The 14,504-nt window shown below is 35.0% G+C and overlaps 1 protein-coding gene across 4 annotated transcripts in view; it reads left to right on the plus strand.

Moving 5' to 3' along the window:
- Nucleotides 1-14,504, plus strand: part of OSMR (oncostatin M receptor) — an 83,263-nt gene that overhangs the window by 47,064 nt on the left and 21,695 nt on the right. For 3 of the 4 annotated variants that reach the window (XM_051990129.1, XM_051990149.1, XM_051990138.1), the window contains 6 exons: nucleotides 2,342-2,513; nucleotides 3,855-4,130; nucleotides 7,571-7,703; nucleotides 8,672-8,823; nucleotides 11,730-11,872; nucleotides 12,327-12,468. In XM_051990129.1, the coding sequence (XP_051846089.1) occupies nucleotides 2,342-2,513; nucleotides 3,855-4,130; nucleotides 7,571-7,703; nucleotides 8,672-8,823; nucleotides 11,730-11,872; nucleotides 12,327-12,468 (1,018 nt within the window). The remainder of the gene's footprint in view (nucleotides 1-2,341; nucleotides 2,514-3,854; nucleotides 4,131-7,570; nucleotides 7,704-8,671; nucleotides 8,824-11,729; nucleotides 11,873-12,326; nucleotides 12,469-14,504) is intronic. The other variant, XM_051990158.1, reaches the window with a different exon arrangement.

A 14,504-nucleotide genomic window follows, 5' to 3' on the forward strand; every position in this document is an offset into this window, starting at 1 on the left:
TGTCCATGTCCAAAAATAAATGTCGCATACTGAATCTTAAGTTTATTATCACTTTTTCAGAAGGCAAGTAACCTGCTTCATGTTGGTTCTTTGAAATGCCTGTTGGCTATTACACTGATCAGGGTTCTTAAGTCTTTCAAGGTCATTTGTCTTTTCAGTGGTGTTTTTGTAGTATAAATTGTTAGCCTGATTCTACCCATATTATTCTGCATCAATTCATACAAATCTTTTCTGGCAAGTAAACCCAATAAATTAAATGGAGGTACATACACTGAACAAAATACATTTATTTACAGTGATACTTACAACTGTTGACAAAATGAGTCAGACTAGCTATCACCGTATGGCCAGCAGCCCCAATGAGAACAGGAAGGATCCTTTTTATTAACATATAGGAATGAGAGTAGGGAGGATCTGGGTAGTTGGAGAACATTATTATTGGTTACACTAAAAAAAAAATAGGTTGGCATTCAGATGTGACTAATCACACTCCTCTCTGACAATTAAGACATGTTCATTGCTTTATGAGAGTCATCTGCCTCTTGTAATTTTTGTTAGGACTTCTGATGTAGGCTATACATGCACAATCTTTTAAACATAAAGCTAATTTGGACTAAGAAAGATGACATTTCTGAGTTTAGGCAGAAACTAACAATTATAAAATAGAGCATTAAATCAATTATGTTGCAAAATCAATATGTTGAAAATTATTAGTATATAAATTTTTATTTTTTCACACCCAGGTTTCTCTGAAACCATTTCTTTTATTATTTCTTGCAGCCCCAAAGTATTCTATTACATTCCTGTACTACCATTTGTTTAGCCATTCCCCAAGTGATGAGCATTCCTCTTAGTTTCCTGTTCTTTCCCCCTACAAAAAGAACTTCTAGATTGATTTCAGAAATCTTGGAAAGACTTACATGAACTGATGCTAAGTGAAATGAGTAGAATCAGAAAAAAAAAAAAAACACTGTACACAGTAACAGCAAGATAATGTGTGAACAACTATGACAGACTTATCTCTTCTCAGCAATTCAGTGATCCAAGATAATTCCAATAGACTTTGAAAGGAAAATGCCATCTATCTCCAGAGAAAGAAATATAGAAACTAAATGCAGATTATACTATTTTCATCAATTTTTTTTGTTTTTTCTTTCTCATTAATTTCCCCTTTTGTTCTGATTTTTCTTTTTCAATATGACTAATATGGAATTATGTTTAAAAGATTGTACATGCTATGGCTTATATCAGATTGCTTGCTGTCTTGAGGAGGGAGAGGTCAGGAAGGGAAAAAGAAAAATATTTGGAAATCAAAATTGAATATTGAAAACTATATTTACATCTTTACTAATTGGAAAAAGTAAAATGTTGTTAAGTAGCAGTGGAGGAGAGAACTGCTATAAATATTTTGATATATAAGGTTCTTTTTTCTCTCTCTTGACTCTCAATGGTGTGCAGATTTAGTAGCAATATCACTGGCCCAAAGGGTATATAGTTTAATAGTGCCTAATAGTGCCTACTTTGTACTATGCTAAGTTATGAGAATAAAAAAACAAATAGCACAAGGTAGTCCCGGCTCTCAAGTCTCTCTCATAACCTCACAAGGAAGAAAACATTCAAACAACAATGTGTGTATGAATATGTGCAGTATGTATGTATATGTGTATATATGTATGTGGCTGTGTCAGGTGTCCTGTGGAAATGACTTATACCTTGACCTGCTCTGTAATCTGTCAAAGATCCCTACCATGAAAGTACTTTATATATTGGGAGATGATAACTCTCACAAATTCAGCAAACATCTATGTCCTGGATAGCACTTTCTTAGATGCTTAAGCATGTTTATGTTAGAAAATCAGCAGCCACAGGATTCTGACTGTTAACAAATTGGAATGGATTGCGAATGAGATAGCCTAAATTGTTTTTTTAACCTGTCAAATATTCTTATAGATTGGATTGGCTGACATCCTCCTAGTATCAATCTTGGATTTGTGATTTCTCTCAGCTCTGAATTTTTCATCCTCACAATCAAGAAGGGAACTAGTCAGTCCTCCAATGGCTGAATAAATTGTGGTATATGAATACTATGGAATATTATTGTTCTGTAAGAAATGACCAGCAGGATGATTTCAGAAAGGCCTAGAGAGACTTACATGAACTGATGCTGAGTTTGCTAAGATGATCAACAAAAGCTTTTATATGTATTTTCCAATCCAGCAGTATTTTGTGGTGGTTAAGATATTCATTTTGTCATTCAGTATGGATTTTTTTTATTCCAGCTCAACTGTGGTTCAGAAGTCTACTGGTTTTGACATTCATTCTCTATTTCTTTATTTTTCAGAAAAATTATACCACAATTTTGATACCTAACGAAACTCTGCAATGGTGTTGGCATTCAGCACTCCCTTTAGAATGTACTTCCCATTTTGTGAGAATTAGAAGTATGGTGGATGATGAAAGATTCCCAGAGTTTAAGTTTTGGAGTTCCTGGAGCTCGTGGGTGAAATCCGAAGGTAAGAAGAAAAAGGCTTTTAAAACATGTCTCTTGATATTAAATGATCCATAGCCATATGAATGTTCAAACTAGTAACTCTAGAGGTTTCCATGAATCAAAGATATAGAGCTAGAAGGGATCTCTCTCTCTCTCTCTCTCTCTCTCTCTCTTTTTTTTTTTTGACTAGTATAACTGAGGACAACGGAAAAGTAATCAATTTGTCCAAATTCATATATATAGGAAACATAAAAAGTACAATGTAAACCCAATTAGTCACTTAAGTCCTTTAATCCTCAATTACCTCATAAAATCATTATGAAAACACTTTATAAGTTGTAAAGTACCACATAAAAGTGGATTGTTAGTTTTGATATTTCTGTTTTAATTTTTGCCATTATTACGATTCTTTCTGTGCTGTTAGTAAGAAGACTCCAAAAGCTTACCTATGTCCATATCTTTCACCCACCAATAAAACCATTTCTTTAGATTATGGTAATTTATTTCTAGGAGAACTAAAATTTGAGTGCTTTCTGGGAAGAACAAAGCACTAATCCATTAATACTCCATCAAGATTAGTTTATCAAATGAACTCATTTCAGAAAATAGGATATTTAAGGAACAGAAGTCCAATCATATACATATTGAAAAGACAGTGTGTTTGAAGTTTTTGAAAAAGTCTGATAGATGGGCTAATTGTCTAGAAGTACAGGAAACTCAGCCAGGAGCAGGCTGGAGAGAGGGCTTGAACAGCATGAAAATATCAGTTTCTGATTATTTAGAGCCAGAGACATGCTTAACCTCCTTCATACTTTTCTTAGAGCCCAGCCCTGCACAGTTGTGTCCCAGTAGCCACAGTAGAAACTTGAGATTTTATTTTGGTCATTTTAATGGTACTAGTATAATTAATACAATTATGTAATAGCTTTCATAACTTAGTTTTTTAGGGTTTTTTCCCCTTCAAACAATTTAAATAAACAGCATCCTTTCCCCTAAAGAGTTACTTGCTTCTTATAAATAGGAAATAGCTGGACTAGAAAGGAAATGATAGTTTTAGGCTGCTATGTCATTTTTTGAGGAATATCTAGTTAATGAGGGGAATGATCATATAGTTTCAAAATCTTTCTTAAAAAATTATGGTTTTTCATTTGTCTTTTTTCCAACCTCTATTTCTGTGCAGTAGTGTGTTGTTCATGGGCCTAGAACAGCATATATATATATATATATATATGCAACCACGGGGTGGTTGTGGGAACAACATCTGTATTGTAATTTTAAAGAGTTCTAGAAAGAAATGTGGACTATCATGGTTATTACACAATGTGCATGAGATTCTGACTTGATTTTTTGCTGTTTCTTGTAGGGAAGGATTCCTCAGGCGAATATCACATTTTTCCTGTTGATAAAATATATGTTGAAGAAGATTCCAATGTCACCTTTTGCTGCCTTTCCAGGACAGATAATGAGAAAGTAGACTTTTTATATGAAAGAAGAGATAGTCAGAGAACAAAACTGAGCCCCCGTATGACAATGTTTGAAGTGAATAATGTTTCCTTTATTAGGAGGCAAGGAACAAATGCCTACTGTATGTTTAATTCTGACAAATCAAAAGTTCAAGGAGTTGTACTATATATAGTAGGTAAGGACTTAGACTTTAATTGTATTTCTTTTTTTTCCTGAGGCAATTGGGGTTAAGTGACTTGCCTGGGGTCACAAGCTAGGACATGCTAAGTGTCTGAGGCCACATTTGAACTCAGGTCCTCCTGACTTCAGGGCAGGTAGTCTATCTACTATTCTACCTATCTGCCTCTTTTCGATGCAATGTATTTATTACCTCTATTTTTCCAAAGAGAAAAGCATATGTGTGTGTGTTTCTGTATATACATATGCACATACCTATATTATATGTGTATGTCATACCATCTATGTGAAGAACTCACTCATAGTTGAGCAGACTTGTATGTCCATCCTTCCCCAGCTTCCAAGGCAGAATCAGAATATGATATAAAGTCCAGAGGTACAACATTCCAATTCTTAATGATTTTCTTTAGCTGACAAAAACATTAACATCCTTATATAGAAACCCACAGAAAATAAATTAAGTGAACTTAATTAAGAAATGCTTACCTCCTCCTCCTCCTCTTCCTCTTCCTCATTCTCCTCCTCTTCCTCACCATCACCACCATTATCTTTCTCTTTCTCCTTCTCCTGTTGCTGTCACTACTGCTTCTATTCCCCCCCCCAATCCTTCCCTTGGAGCAATCCATCCTGACACCTCTTTTGTGGAGTGGTGACTGAGGATACTTCTGGACTTGCCATGACCCATGAAAAGTCTAAGGAAAAAGTCAAGACTGAAAATAATGGCCACATTAATTTGAAGGTGACAGGGCAACTTGAATCAGTGTGCAATTTAAAATTAAGAGACACATACCATTTAGTAAACTACTGAAAACCTATTGTGAATGACAGGCTTTGTCAATGAGGCAGATCAGTTTCCAATTTGATGGACAACCAATCAATGAAACAGACACCCCTGCACAATTGGTACAATTGATGTATTCCAGAATCAGACAAGGGACATTTACTAAAAAGACAACCTGCAACTCTTCTCCAGAACTGTGCTCCCAAGGAAAACAATACATTTATAATTAGAAAACCAAGATTTGTTTCATCCACATCCTGGCTACTGCAGTATAGTTTTCTCTCTTCTTTGATTCCCTTCCCCTATTCTTTTATTGTACATAAAATAATTGATGTATGTGCACAGGCATAATGCATATTTTTTTAAACTAAAGGGCCAAAGGTTTATTTTGGTCAACATCAAATGGAGATGGGGAGGGGAAAAACAAACTGATTCTGTGAAAATATCCCTTTCATTCAACTTTTATCTTTATATTCCAGTAAGTTATTTTGCTCTCACTGTTTAACAACAACAACAACAAAAAAAGACTCTCCAAAAAATCCTTGCATACCTTATTTGATTGGATAATTTCAATGTTTTTCTTTCATCATTCAGTTGTTGTACCACACTCTCTCCTTTCAATAAAGATCCTGTCCCTACCTTCACTAGCCAATATGAGTAAAAGAAATTGGGCTGAAGTTGGGTCTTCAGCACTATCTTCCCCCAAAACCAGATGGTATACAAGGCTTGATGAGAAGGCTGGGAAAGTATGACTTGAAAGAGGGTCCAAAGTTCACTCAGAGTCTTTGCTAGAAGGAGAGGAAGAAAGAGAATGCTTTCTATATTTGTTCTGGTTATGCATTTTCTTATGAGCCTTCTTCATATTTTCTTAGTTTCTTGTCTTTAGACAGTACATCAGAGCCAGGAAGTAGATAGCATGAATACCCTAGCTGTTGCCCAGGCTCAAGAGCATTACCAGGAAGATAAACTGAATTCCCTGGGAAATTCCCTGGTGAATTATGGAAGGTACAAGAGAATATATAGGATTGGTTAATGTTGGATGGACGGAGTTAGTTCCCTTAGTGTTCCTGGGGGTATATGGAAACCTCAACAGAGTATATTTCTAGCTGCCCTGCCTTGAGTATCTGACATGCTCCTGCTATTCTGTTGCTGTGTCTACTCCCATGGCCAGAATCCTTCTTCTTCCCCCATCCCTCTTTCCAGTACTACTTCCTAGTCCCATCCTCTATACACCAATATTCTTACTTTAAAAACACTATGGGAAATGAATTATGTTATGACATCATTTTGAACAGTATTCCATGAAAATTTTCATTTCAAGCCTCATATTTGTTTCTTTCCTAATAGACACATTAAAAAAATTCTGTATTGGTTTTACAGCCACATTATCAATCTATCATTAATATCTGTTGCTCATAGCTACCCTTATACATTTTTATTGTTCTGTTCCTTCATTCTGCTATATCTTGCTGGAAGACCTTCATCTCCTAGGACCCACATGTGGCTTTATGTTGGGTTGCTGGGCTACATTCAACTTTTATAACTCTTCTCAATTCCTCACCTGACAAAGGACTGTTATCAGCCCTGGGTTGTGTGTTTCTTGGAACAGGTGTGGAAATGTGCCTCACCATCACAACTGAAAAAACCTAGATAGATACACATCCGTATCTATGGAGATATATATATATATATATATCTCCATAGATACGGATGTGTATCTATATATGTGTGTGTGTGTATGTATGTATATATATATACACAAAAGCCCATAGAAATATGTATAAAGAGACAGAGAGACAAAGAGAGAAACAGAGACAGAGAAATAGATTAAATCACTGAAGAATCATAAAGTTCTCTTCCAAAGTTTCATAGTCTATGGAGGTAGCATGTGTTTTGGGGGGATTTCACCAAGATTAGTTAGATTCAACCATACTAGAAAGATTAAAAACATGCCTGTTTTTTGGGAACCAGCCTAGCTAAAGGTAGAGAGGTCTGTCATCAGTGGGCTGGCTCCTTAGGGATGAATTTTTTGGCCATGGTAGAGAAAGAAAGGAAGGAAAAATACATTGTATTTTTATTATTAACTGTACAATTATATACTAATTCTATAATGTATTTATTAATATATATTTATTATATATCTACAACACAAATATATATTATTATAATATTAATTGCCTAATATATTATTCACTTACCAAATGCAATGCCTGTATGATCTCATTTGTTCTTCATAACAACTGTGTAAGGTAGATAGGACAGATGATATCTTCCCATTTTACAGAGGACAAAACTGAGGGCTAGAGAAATTAAATGATACGCCCAAGATCATGTACCTATGAGAACATAGAGCTAGGACTCTAGGGCAGGTCTTATGATTTCAGGTCTAGTGACTGCTTCTATTCACAGCTTAGGATAGTCATCCCTATTTTCTACCTAGATAATTGTCATAGGAATATGATAGCGATTGGAACTGGAAGGGCAGGTGATGTGAATGCTACCTAATCACCCTGAATTGCAAGAGGCTGATCTGTTGTTACTCAATTTCAGGGAAACTTAGTGCCTAGATCTGTAGATACTGTATCATTACTAACACAATGTTTATATCCTCTGTGTTTAAACTTCGTTTTGTCAACAGCTTTTGTTTGTGCTCATAGGAGTAATAGAAGAGCCCAAGAATTTTTCTTGTCAAACTCGGGATTTACAGACCTTGGACTGTACATGGGATCCAGGAAGAGATACATTGTTGCAAGAGGAAATTATGCCAACCAACTACAATTTATTTGAATGGCAAGTCATGTCTTCTGGTTGAAGTTTGGGAGTATTCTAGCCTTCCCTATACAGGATGCAGAGCTAAGCGGAAAGCTTCCCTGAGATGTTACAGAAAGCTGAAACAAATATGCCAAATTGCCAGCTTCTGAAGGGTTACTGGTTTGTTCTGGCAAAGTTTATTAAAAGTTTTACTAAATCTAATGAGTAGAAAGAAAAGCTGCAAATCCAAGGGAGAATCCAATCTAATTCAAGACTTGGGTCTACCTAATTTCCTACTTTTCTTATACTGGTATGATGTTTATAATTAATTATAGAACCCTCTAAAATCTATGAAGTACTTTGTAACTATGTCTCATTTGATTCTCAAAAGAATCTTGTGGGATTAGTACCACACATATCTCCATTTTGCTAATGATAAAAATGGGATTGTAGAAATTAAGTCATTTTCCCAAGGTCACAGTTGTGTGATCTGGAACTCAAATCCAGATCTTATTCCAAGTCTGGTGATCTTTGTGAAAGTTACAAAATTCTTTGGCCAATAGAAATCAATGGAAATTCTAACAAACTACAAAGAAGAAATGGGAGCAACTTATTGTAAAATAACTATTAGTTATATCGTGCTTTAAGGTTTACAAGCTACTTTACAATGATCTTATTTGATCCTCACAACAGCCGAGTGCTATTATTATCCTTATTTTACAAAAGAGGAAACTGAGACAGAGGTTAAGAGATTTAAATCCAGGCCTTCCTGACTCCAGGCTCAGTGCTCTATCTAGTGTACCACATCATAGTTTCTGTAAAAAATATAAAATTTATCAAAAAAATTGTTTAAAATTTTATTTTTATTCTCATAATTTTCACTGGGGGAACAACTGGACATCAGCCCTTATTCAATTTGGAAGATTCTGGATGTGCTCCTTAGGCAGGAACAAGTCTACTTCAACCAAAATTATATTATTGTAATTATTTGTTTGTTTGTTTTAAAGGTTTTCCCAGAAAAAAGTCAACTGTGTTCACAGAAATTGGTGTACTTGGCAACTAACCTCTGATATACAGGACATGTATAACTTCACACTGACAGCAGAAAATGAACTTAGAAAGAGAAGAGTGGACATTCTCTTTAATGTAACCCAACAAGGTAAAAATATGAATATAGCAAAGTCAACTGTGTAATTTCTCTCTCCAAATCTTTATCCAACATGTAACATGTGCTTGCTCACACTCTTACTGTATTGTATACAAACAGTATACATACACACATATACATAGACACATACACATTCACACACACACACACACGTACTCATACAATACATGCACACATATATACACAAACACACATACACTTACACACATATATACACATGTACAATACACAAGGACACACATAGTGCACATATACACCTATGAATATATACACACACATACACACATACAATGCATGCATGTACACGAGGCATGCCTATGAATATATGCATTGTATGCAAACATATACATGCACATATTCCCATACACATAATACACATATACACATACACATTTAAGTACATATACATGTATCTATATACAACACATATACAGACATATACATGTGTAGTCATAAACCTACAAAATACATACATGCACACCTATACACACGTATATATATATGCCATACAACTATACACATTACATGTAATACATATGCACACATGTACACAGAGGCATCTATATATATATAATACATATTAACACTTATACATATACACAGTACATATATATATACACATACACAATATATATATATAAGCATACACATATATCTAAATATAGACATATATACACATATAAACAAGCATGCTGATATATGAACACATATATATACAGTCATATGCCTATACACATAGATATGCACACATATACCTATATATATATACATACATATACACACTGTGTACATATACATAATACATTTAAACACACGTATATACATACTGCACACAATGCACCATGCACATATCCACAAATACATGTACATACACACATATTTATATAAGCACATGTATAAACATATACACAGTATACATATGTATTGCATATAAATGCAAACATGTGTGTGTGTATACACACACACATACATCCATGCATATACACACATATACACACATTTATATACTCAAATAGATTTCTTTACACACGCATACACACACACACACACACACACACACACACACACACACTCATTTCTCCAGGACCTAAGGTACAGTGAAAGAGGCGCTGACTCTACCCTTAGAGGTGTAGAGAGTCACAGTCAGTGGGGGAACTCTGGGTGAAGTATAAGACCCTTCAGCCCAGAGGCAATCTGTTTACAATGTCTGGTTTGGCTCCCCATCTCCTCTAAGGCCTTCCTGAAAAGTCAAGGGGCAGTGATAAATGTTGTGACTGAAGCAGAGTGATACCAGGTGGAAGAATGATACCAGGAGGCAATCTACATACAAAAGCAAGTTGTTTATGTGGTCCCACATACACAGTACATGCTTAGCACATGCTTAATGTTGTTTTGGTTACATGAGGGTATTAGGGTATATAAAGGGGGAAGATCTTGAAATAAACAGACTCCATATTTCCAGCATCCTTGAGAGTCTCGCCTCATCACTCCTCCACTGACGGTATGTTTTGTCATCCCAACTTGGGGGTCTAGAAAGCAGGATACAATAAGAGGATCTATTTTTCATCTGTTCTGTTCTTTTTCTTACTTATGTGATTCTGGCCAAATCATTTAATTTTTCTGGACTATCGTTCATTCCCTCAAATGTAAAATGAGAAAGGGGTTTGAACTAGATCTTTGAGATGTCTTCCAGCTCTAGTGCTATGAAATGATTCTATGATAAGATTTCCCTTAAATCAAGTTTTAATGTTAGCAATCCTCCATTACTTAATAACATTTTCCTCTCATTGGAGAATTAGAAGCAGCAATCCTCCCCTACTTACAATCTTCTCTTCCTGCTCAGTTATCATGTTATTTTGATTTGCCAAATGACTTCCCTATATTCATTGTACCTTAATCATGACATAGTTATTATAGAAAACTTTTTTTTTTAAGGAAGAGAGAAGGGAAGATTTTTCCAAAAAGAAGATATTACATACCTAGTCATTTTCTTATTTGGATGGATTTGACTAGTTTTTATGCTAAAATAACCAAAAGTTAAGTCAGTCAAGTCAAGAAATATTTGCTGACTACTTTAGAGGATTTTTAAAAATGTGGCTATTAATATCTTCAATTTCTTCCTCTGAAAATTGCCTGTTTTGAAAATGGTCCTTTGACCATTTATCCAATTAGAGAATGGCTCTTTTTCTTGTAAATTTGATTTAGTTCTTTATAAATAAAACCTTTGTCGAGAAACTTATAAAGATTTTTTTTTACCCAAATTTCCTGCTTTTCTTCTAGCATTGATTTTGTTTGTGCAAAATCTGTCTAATTGTATGTAATCAAAATTACCTATTTTGCCTCCCATGAACCTTTCTAGCTCTTGTTTGGTCATTAATCCTTCTCCTTTCCGTTGATCTAACAGATAATTTTTTCATTTTTCTCTAATCTGGCTATATTGGTCACCTTCATGTCCAAATCATCTACCCATTTTGAGCTTATATTGGTCTCTATATGAGATATTGGTCTCTACCTAATTTCTGTCATACTGCTTTCTAGTTTTCTCAAGAATTTTTATTGAATAGAGAATTCTTGCCCCAATAGTTAAAATCTTTGTGTTTATCAGCATTAACTTACTTTGCTCATTTATTTGCTTCTAAAAATTGTATGTCTAATCTATTCCACTGATCAGTACCTTTATTTCTTACCCAGTATCAAATTGTTTTGATGATTACAGCTTTGTCCTATAGTCTGGTACTTCTATATACACTTCCTTTTGATTTTTCTTAAGATAGCTTTCTAGCCACTATGCCAAATGAATGTTTTAATCTACTTTTACCAGAATCAGTAGGAATTTGAGTTTTTTATTTAAAGAACACATTTTTTATCTATATTCATTTTTTTTACTCCCTTAACAGTTCAACCAAAGCTTGTTGATGAAATATCTATTGAACATTTAAGTGAAACAGAGGCAACACTGAAATGGAAAATTATTCCCAATCAAAAAAGACTCAGTTTTTTGTGTCAGATTGAAATCTATCACAATGGAAAAGTAATACAGGTAAAAAAAAAATGGTCCTTGCCTAATGGAATTGAGCTGTTGAAAGTTATTTAGATTTTTCTTCTTGACTTCTGGCATCAAAGGGCATATGATGTATTGGGATCTCCACTTTAATTTCTCATTGTTGAGAGATTTCAGTTCAAATCAAGATAGGTCTGATCAGAGTTAAATGGGAATTTTTGTGTCAAGGTCATGGATCAGAAAATGTCTGTGGGACAAAGGGAATAAAAAGTACTTCATTTCTTTGCGGATGTAAAGGGCAAGATATTGATCTATGGAGAAATGATCGAGATTTTGGAAACTTTGGGGGATGGTGAAGACAAGGTGAAGGGGAAACTCACTCCAAGATGACATCTAGAAGTTTTCTATTATAATAGTTATGATGCCTGTGGCTGTGGGAAGCTTAATGTTTATCACAGAAACTCTGTTTATCATTTCTTCTTTGATTCTCCAGTACAATACTTCCAACTCTCAATTTACTTTAAGAGAACTACAACCTTATACAGCATATTCAACTCGAGTACGTTGCTGCACTGCAAACCACTTTTGGAAATGGAGTGAATGGAAAAGCAAAAACTTCACCACAAAAGAAGATGGTAAGTTTGATCCATTGCATGCAGCTCCAAGACATTGTTGGTTGAGACTTGTCTGCAGGCTCATGGTACTACCTAAAACTTAAGTAATTAGTGGAAATCATCAGGGTTTTATGTTCTACTTGACATAACTCTAGAAACATTTCCTGTATCAAATACATAATTTTTTAAAAATTTTTTGGGGGGAGGAAGGTGTTAGTGTATGGACCTGTAATTCCATTGGTGAAAGGAATCCCCCAGTGAGAAAATATCTTCAATCAATTCAAATCTATTAATTCAGAGCTATTGAAAATGGGGATAGCAAAGTAAAATGTACAATCTTTCTCTTCAAATCTTTACCAATATGTAATATGTTTGCACACTATGTCTCTGTCTCTGTTCTCCTCCCCTCTCTCTGTCTTTTTTAACTGTCTCCCTCCTTCTCTCTCTCCTTCCTCTCTCCCTCTTTCCTTCCCCCTCCCTTCCTCAATCTCTCTCTGTCTCTGTCTTCCCTCCTCTGTCTGTCTTCCTCAATCTCTCTCTTTCTCTATGTGTTAGGATTCTTACAAGGTGCTAAGTAAGTGGAATTGAGGAGATAGTGGTTAAATCTAGTTTAGCACTGATTTAATCCTACAACAAATAGTGGTTTCCTAATGATATACTGATTGGTGTATACTCAGTGTACAGCATATAAGCAAAAAGTTCTCACGGCCAGACATACAAGCCCCCTAGAAGCTCTCACAGCCTCAGCCAGGATTCAGTTGAGGAGATTTAGAAGCCAGAGAAGGCAGCTTAAGCTCTTGGAAACAAGACTAGAGAAGGCCTTTAAGAAAAACTAGCCGAGCCCCAAGTGAAGGAGATAAGACTTTGAAGGAGACAATAAAGGATTTGGACTTTAACTCCTGGCTGCATTCGGGGAGATTACTCTGAACTGAAATGAAGGCTGCCTCCAGAAGCCCCCCAAGAAACTTATCCCAGAGAACATTACATTTTAGAGAAGAATATTACATCTATGTCTCTATGTGGTTGTGCTTGTCTGTCTCTGCCACTTTCTGTTGCAGAAAGATGCTTTTGGCTGTGAGAAGTTGAATCATATCCTGGGTCACATAGTCAGCATGTGTCAGGCAGGACTTGAAGCCAAGTCTTGGCTCTGTGGATGGTTCTCTAGGCATTGTGCAAGGTGAATTATTAATTCATCTTTATATAACATTTTGAGGCTTACAAAACTTTCCCCTTGTAACAGAGATAAGCAGTATGACCTTATTCTACCCAAATAATCATAGAATCAAAGACCTTACATCTTGATCTTGATCTTAGCCTCTCAGATAAGGCAGAGTATTTCCATTTTACAGAAAAAGTAATTAGGGGCTTACTTAAGGTCATGCAGCTTAGTCTGTACCCTAAAGGAGAAGCAAATCTTGAAAATCCTTTTTCTTAGTGCCATGTATTAGAAACATTGACAGAAGAAAGAAAATTATTTTTTCAGGCTGATGGATCTCTTGATTTTCTGTCACAGGAGATCATTTTATGAGAGGATCCAAATCAGTCCCATTGGATCATTAATGAACAGAACCAGCTACACCCAGTGAAAGAACACTGGGGAATGAGTGTGGACCACAACATAGCATTTATACTCTTTCTATTATTGTTTGCTTGCATTTTTTTCTTTCCAGGTTATTTTCACATTCTTTCTAAATCCAATTTTTCTTATGCAACAAGAGAACTGTGTAACTATATATACATATAGTATTTAACATATATTTTAACATATTTAACATGTATGGGACAACCTGCCATCTAGGGGAGAGGGTGGAGGGAAAGAGGGGAAAAATTAGAACAGAAGTTTTTGTAAGGGTCAATGTTGAAAAATTACCCATGCATATGTTTTGTCAAAAAAAAAAAAGCTCTAATAAAAAAGAGATCATTTTATTAGAAGATTATTGAGCCATTTACAAAGTACTAAGCAAAATAAAGGAGTTATAAATGAATGGTTTTTTTTCTTTCATTGAATTTTTTTAAAATTTCAAATAGACATAGATTTCATTTTTGTTTTCTGGGTA

This window comes from Antechinus flavipes, chromosome 1 (assembly GCF_016432865.1).
Source record: "Antechinus flavipes isolate AdamAnt ecotype Samford, QLD, Australia chromosome 1, AdamAnt_v2, whole genome shotgun sequence".
NCBI lineage: Eukaryota > Metazoa > Chordata > Mammalia > Dasyuromorphia > Dasyuridae > Antechinus > Antechinus flavipes.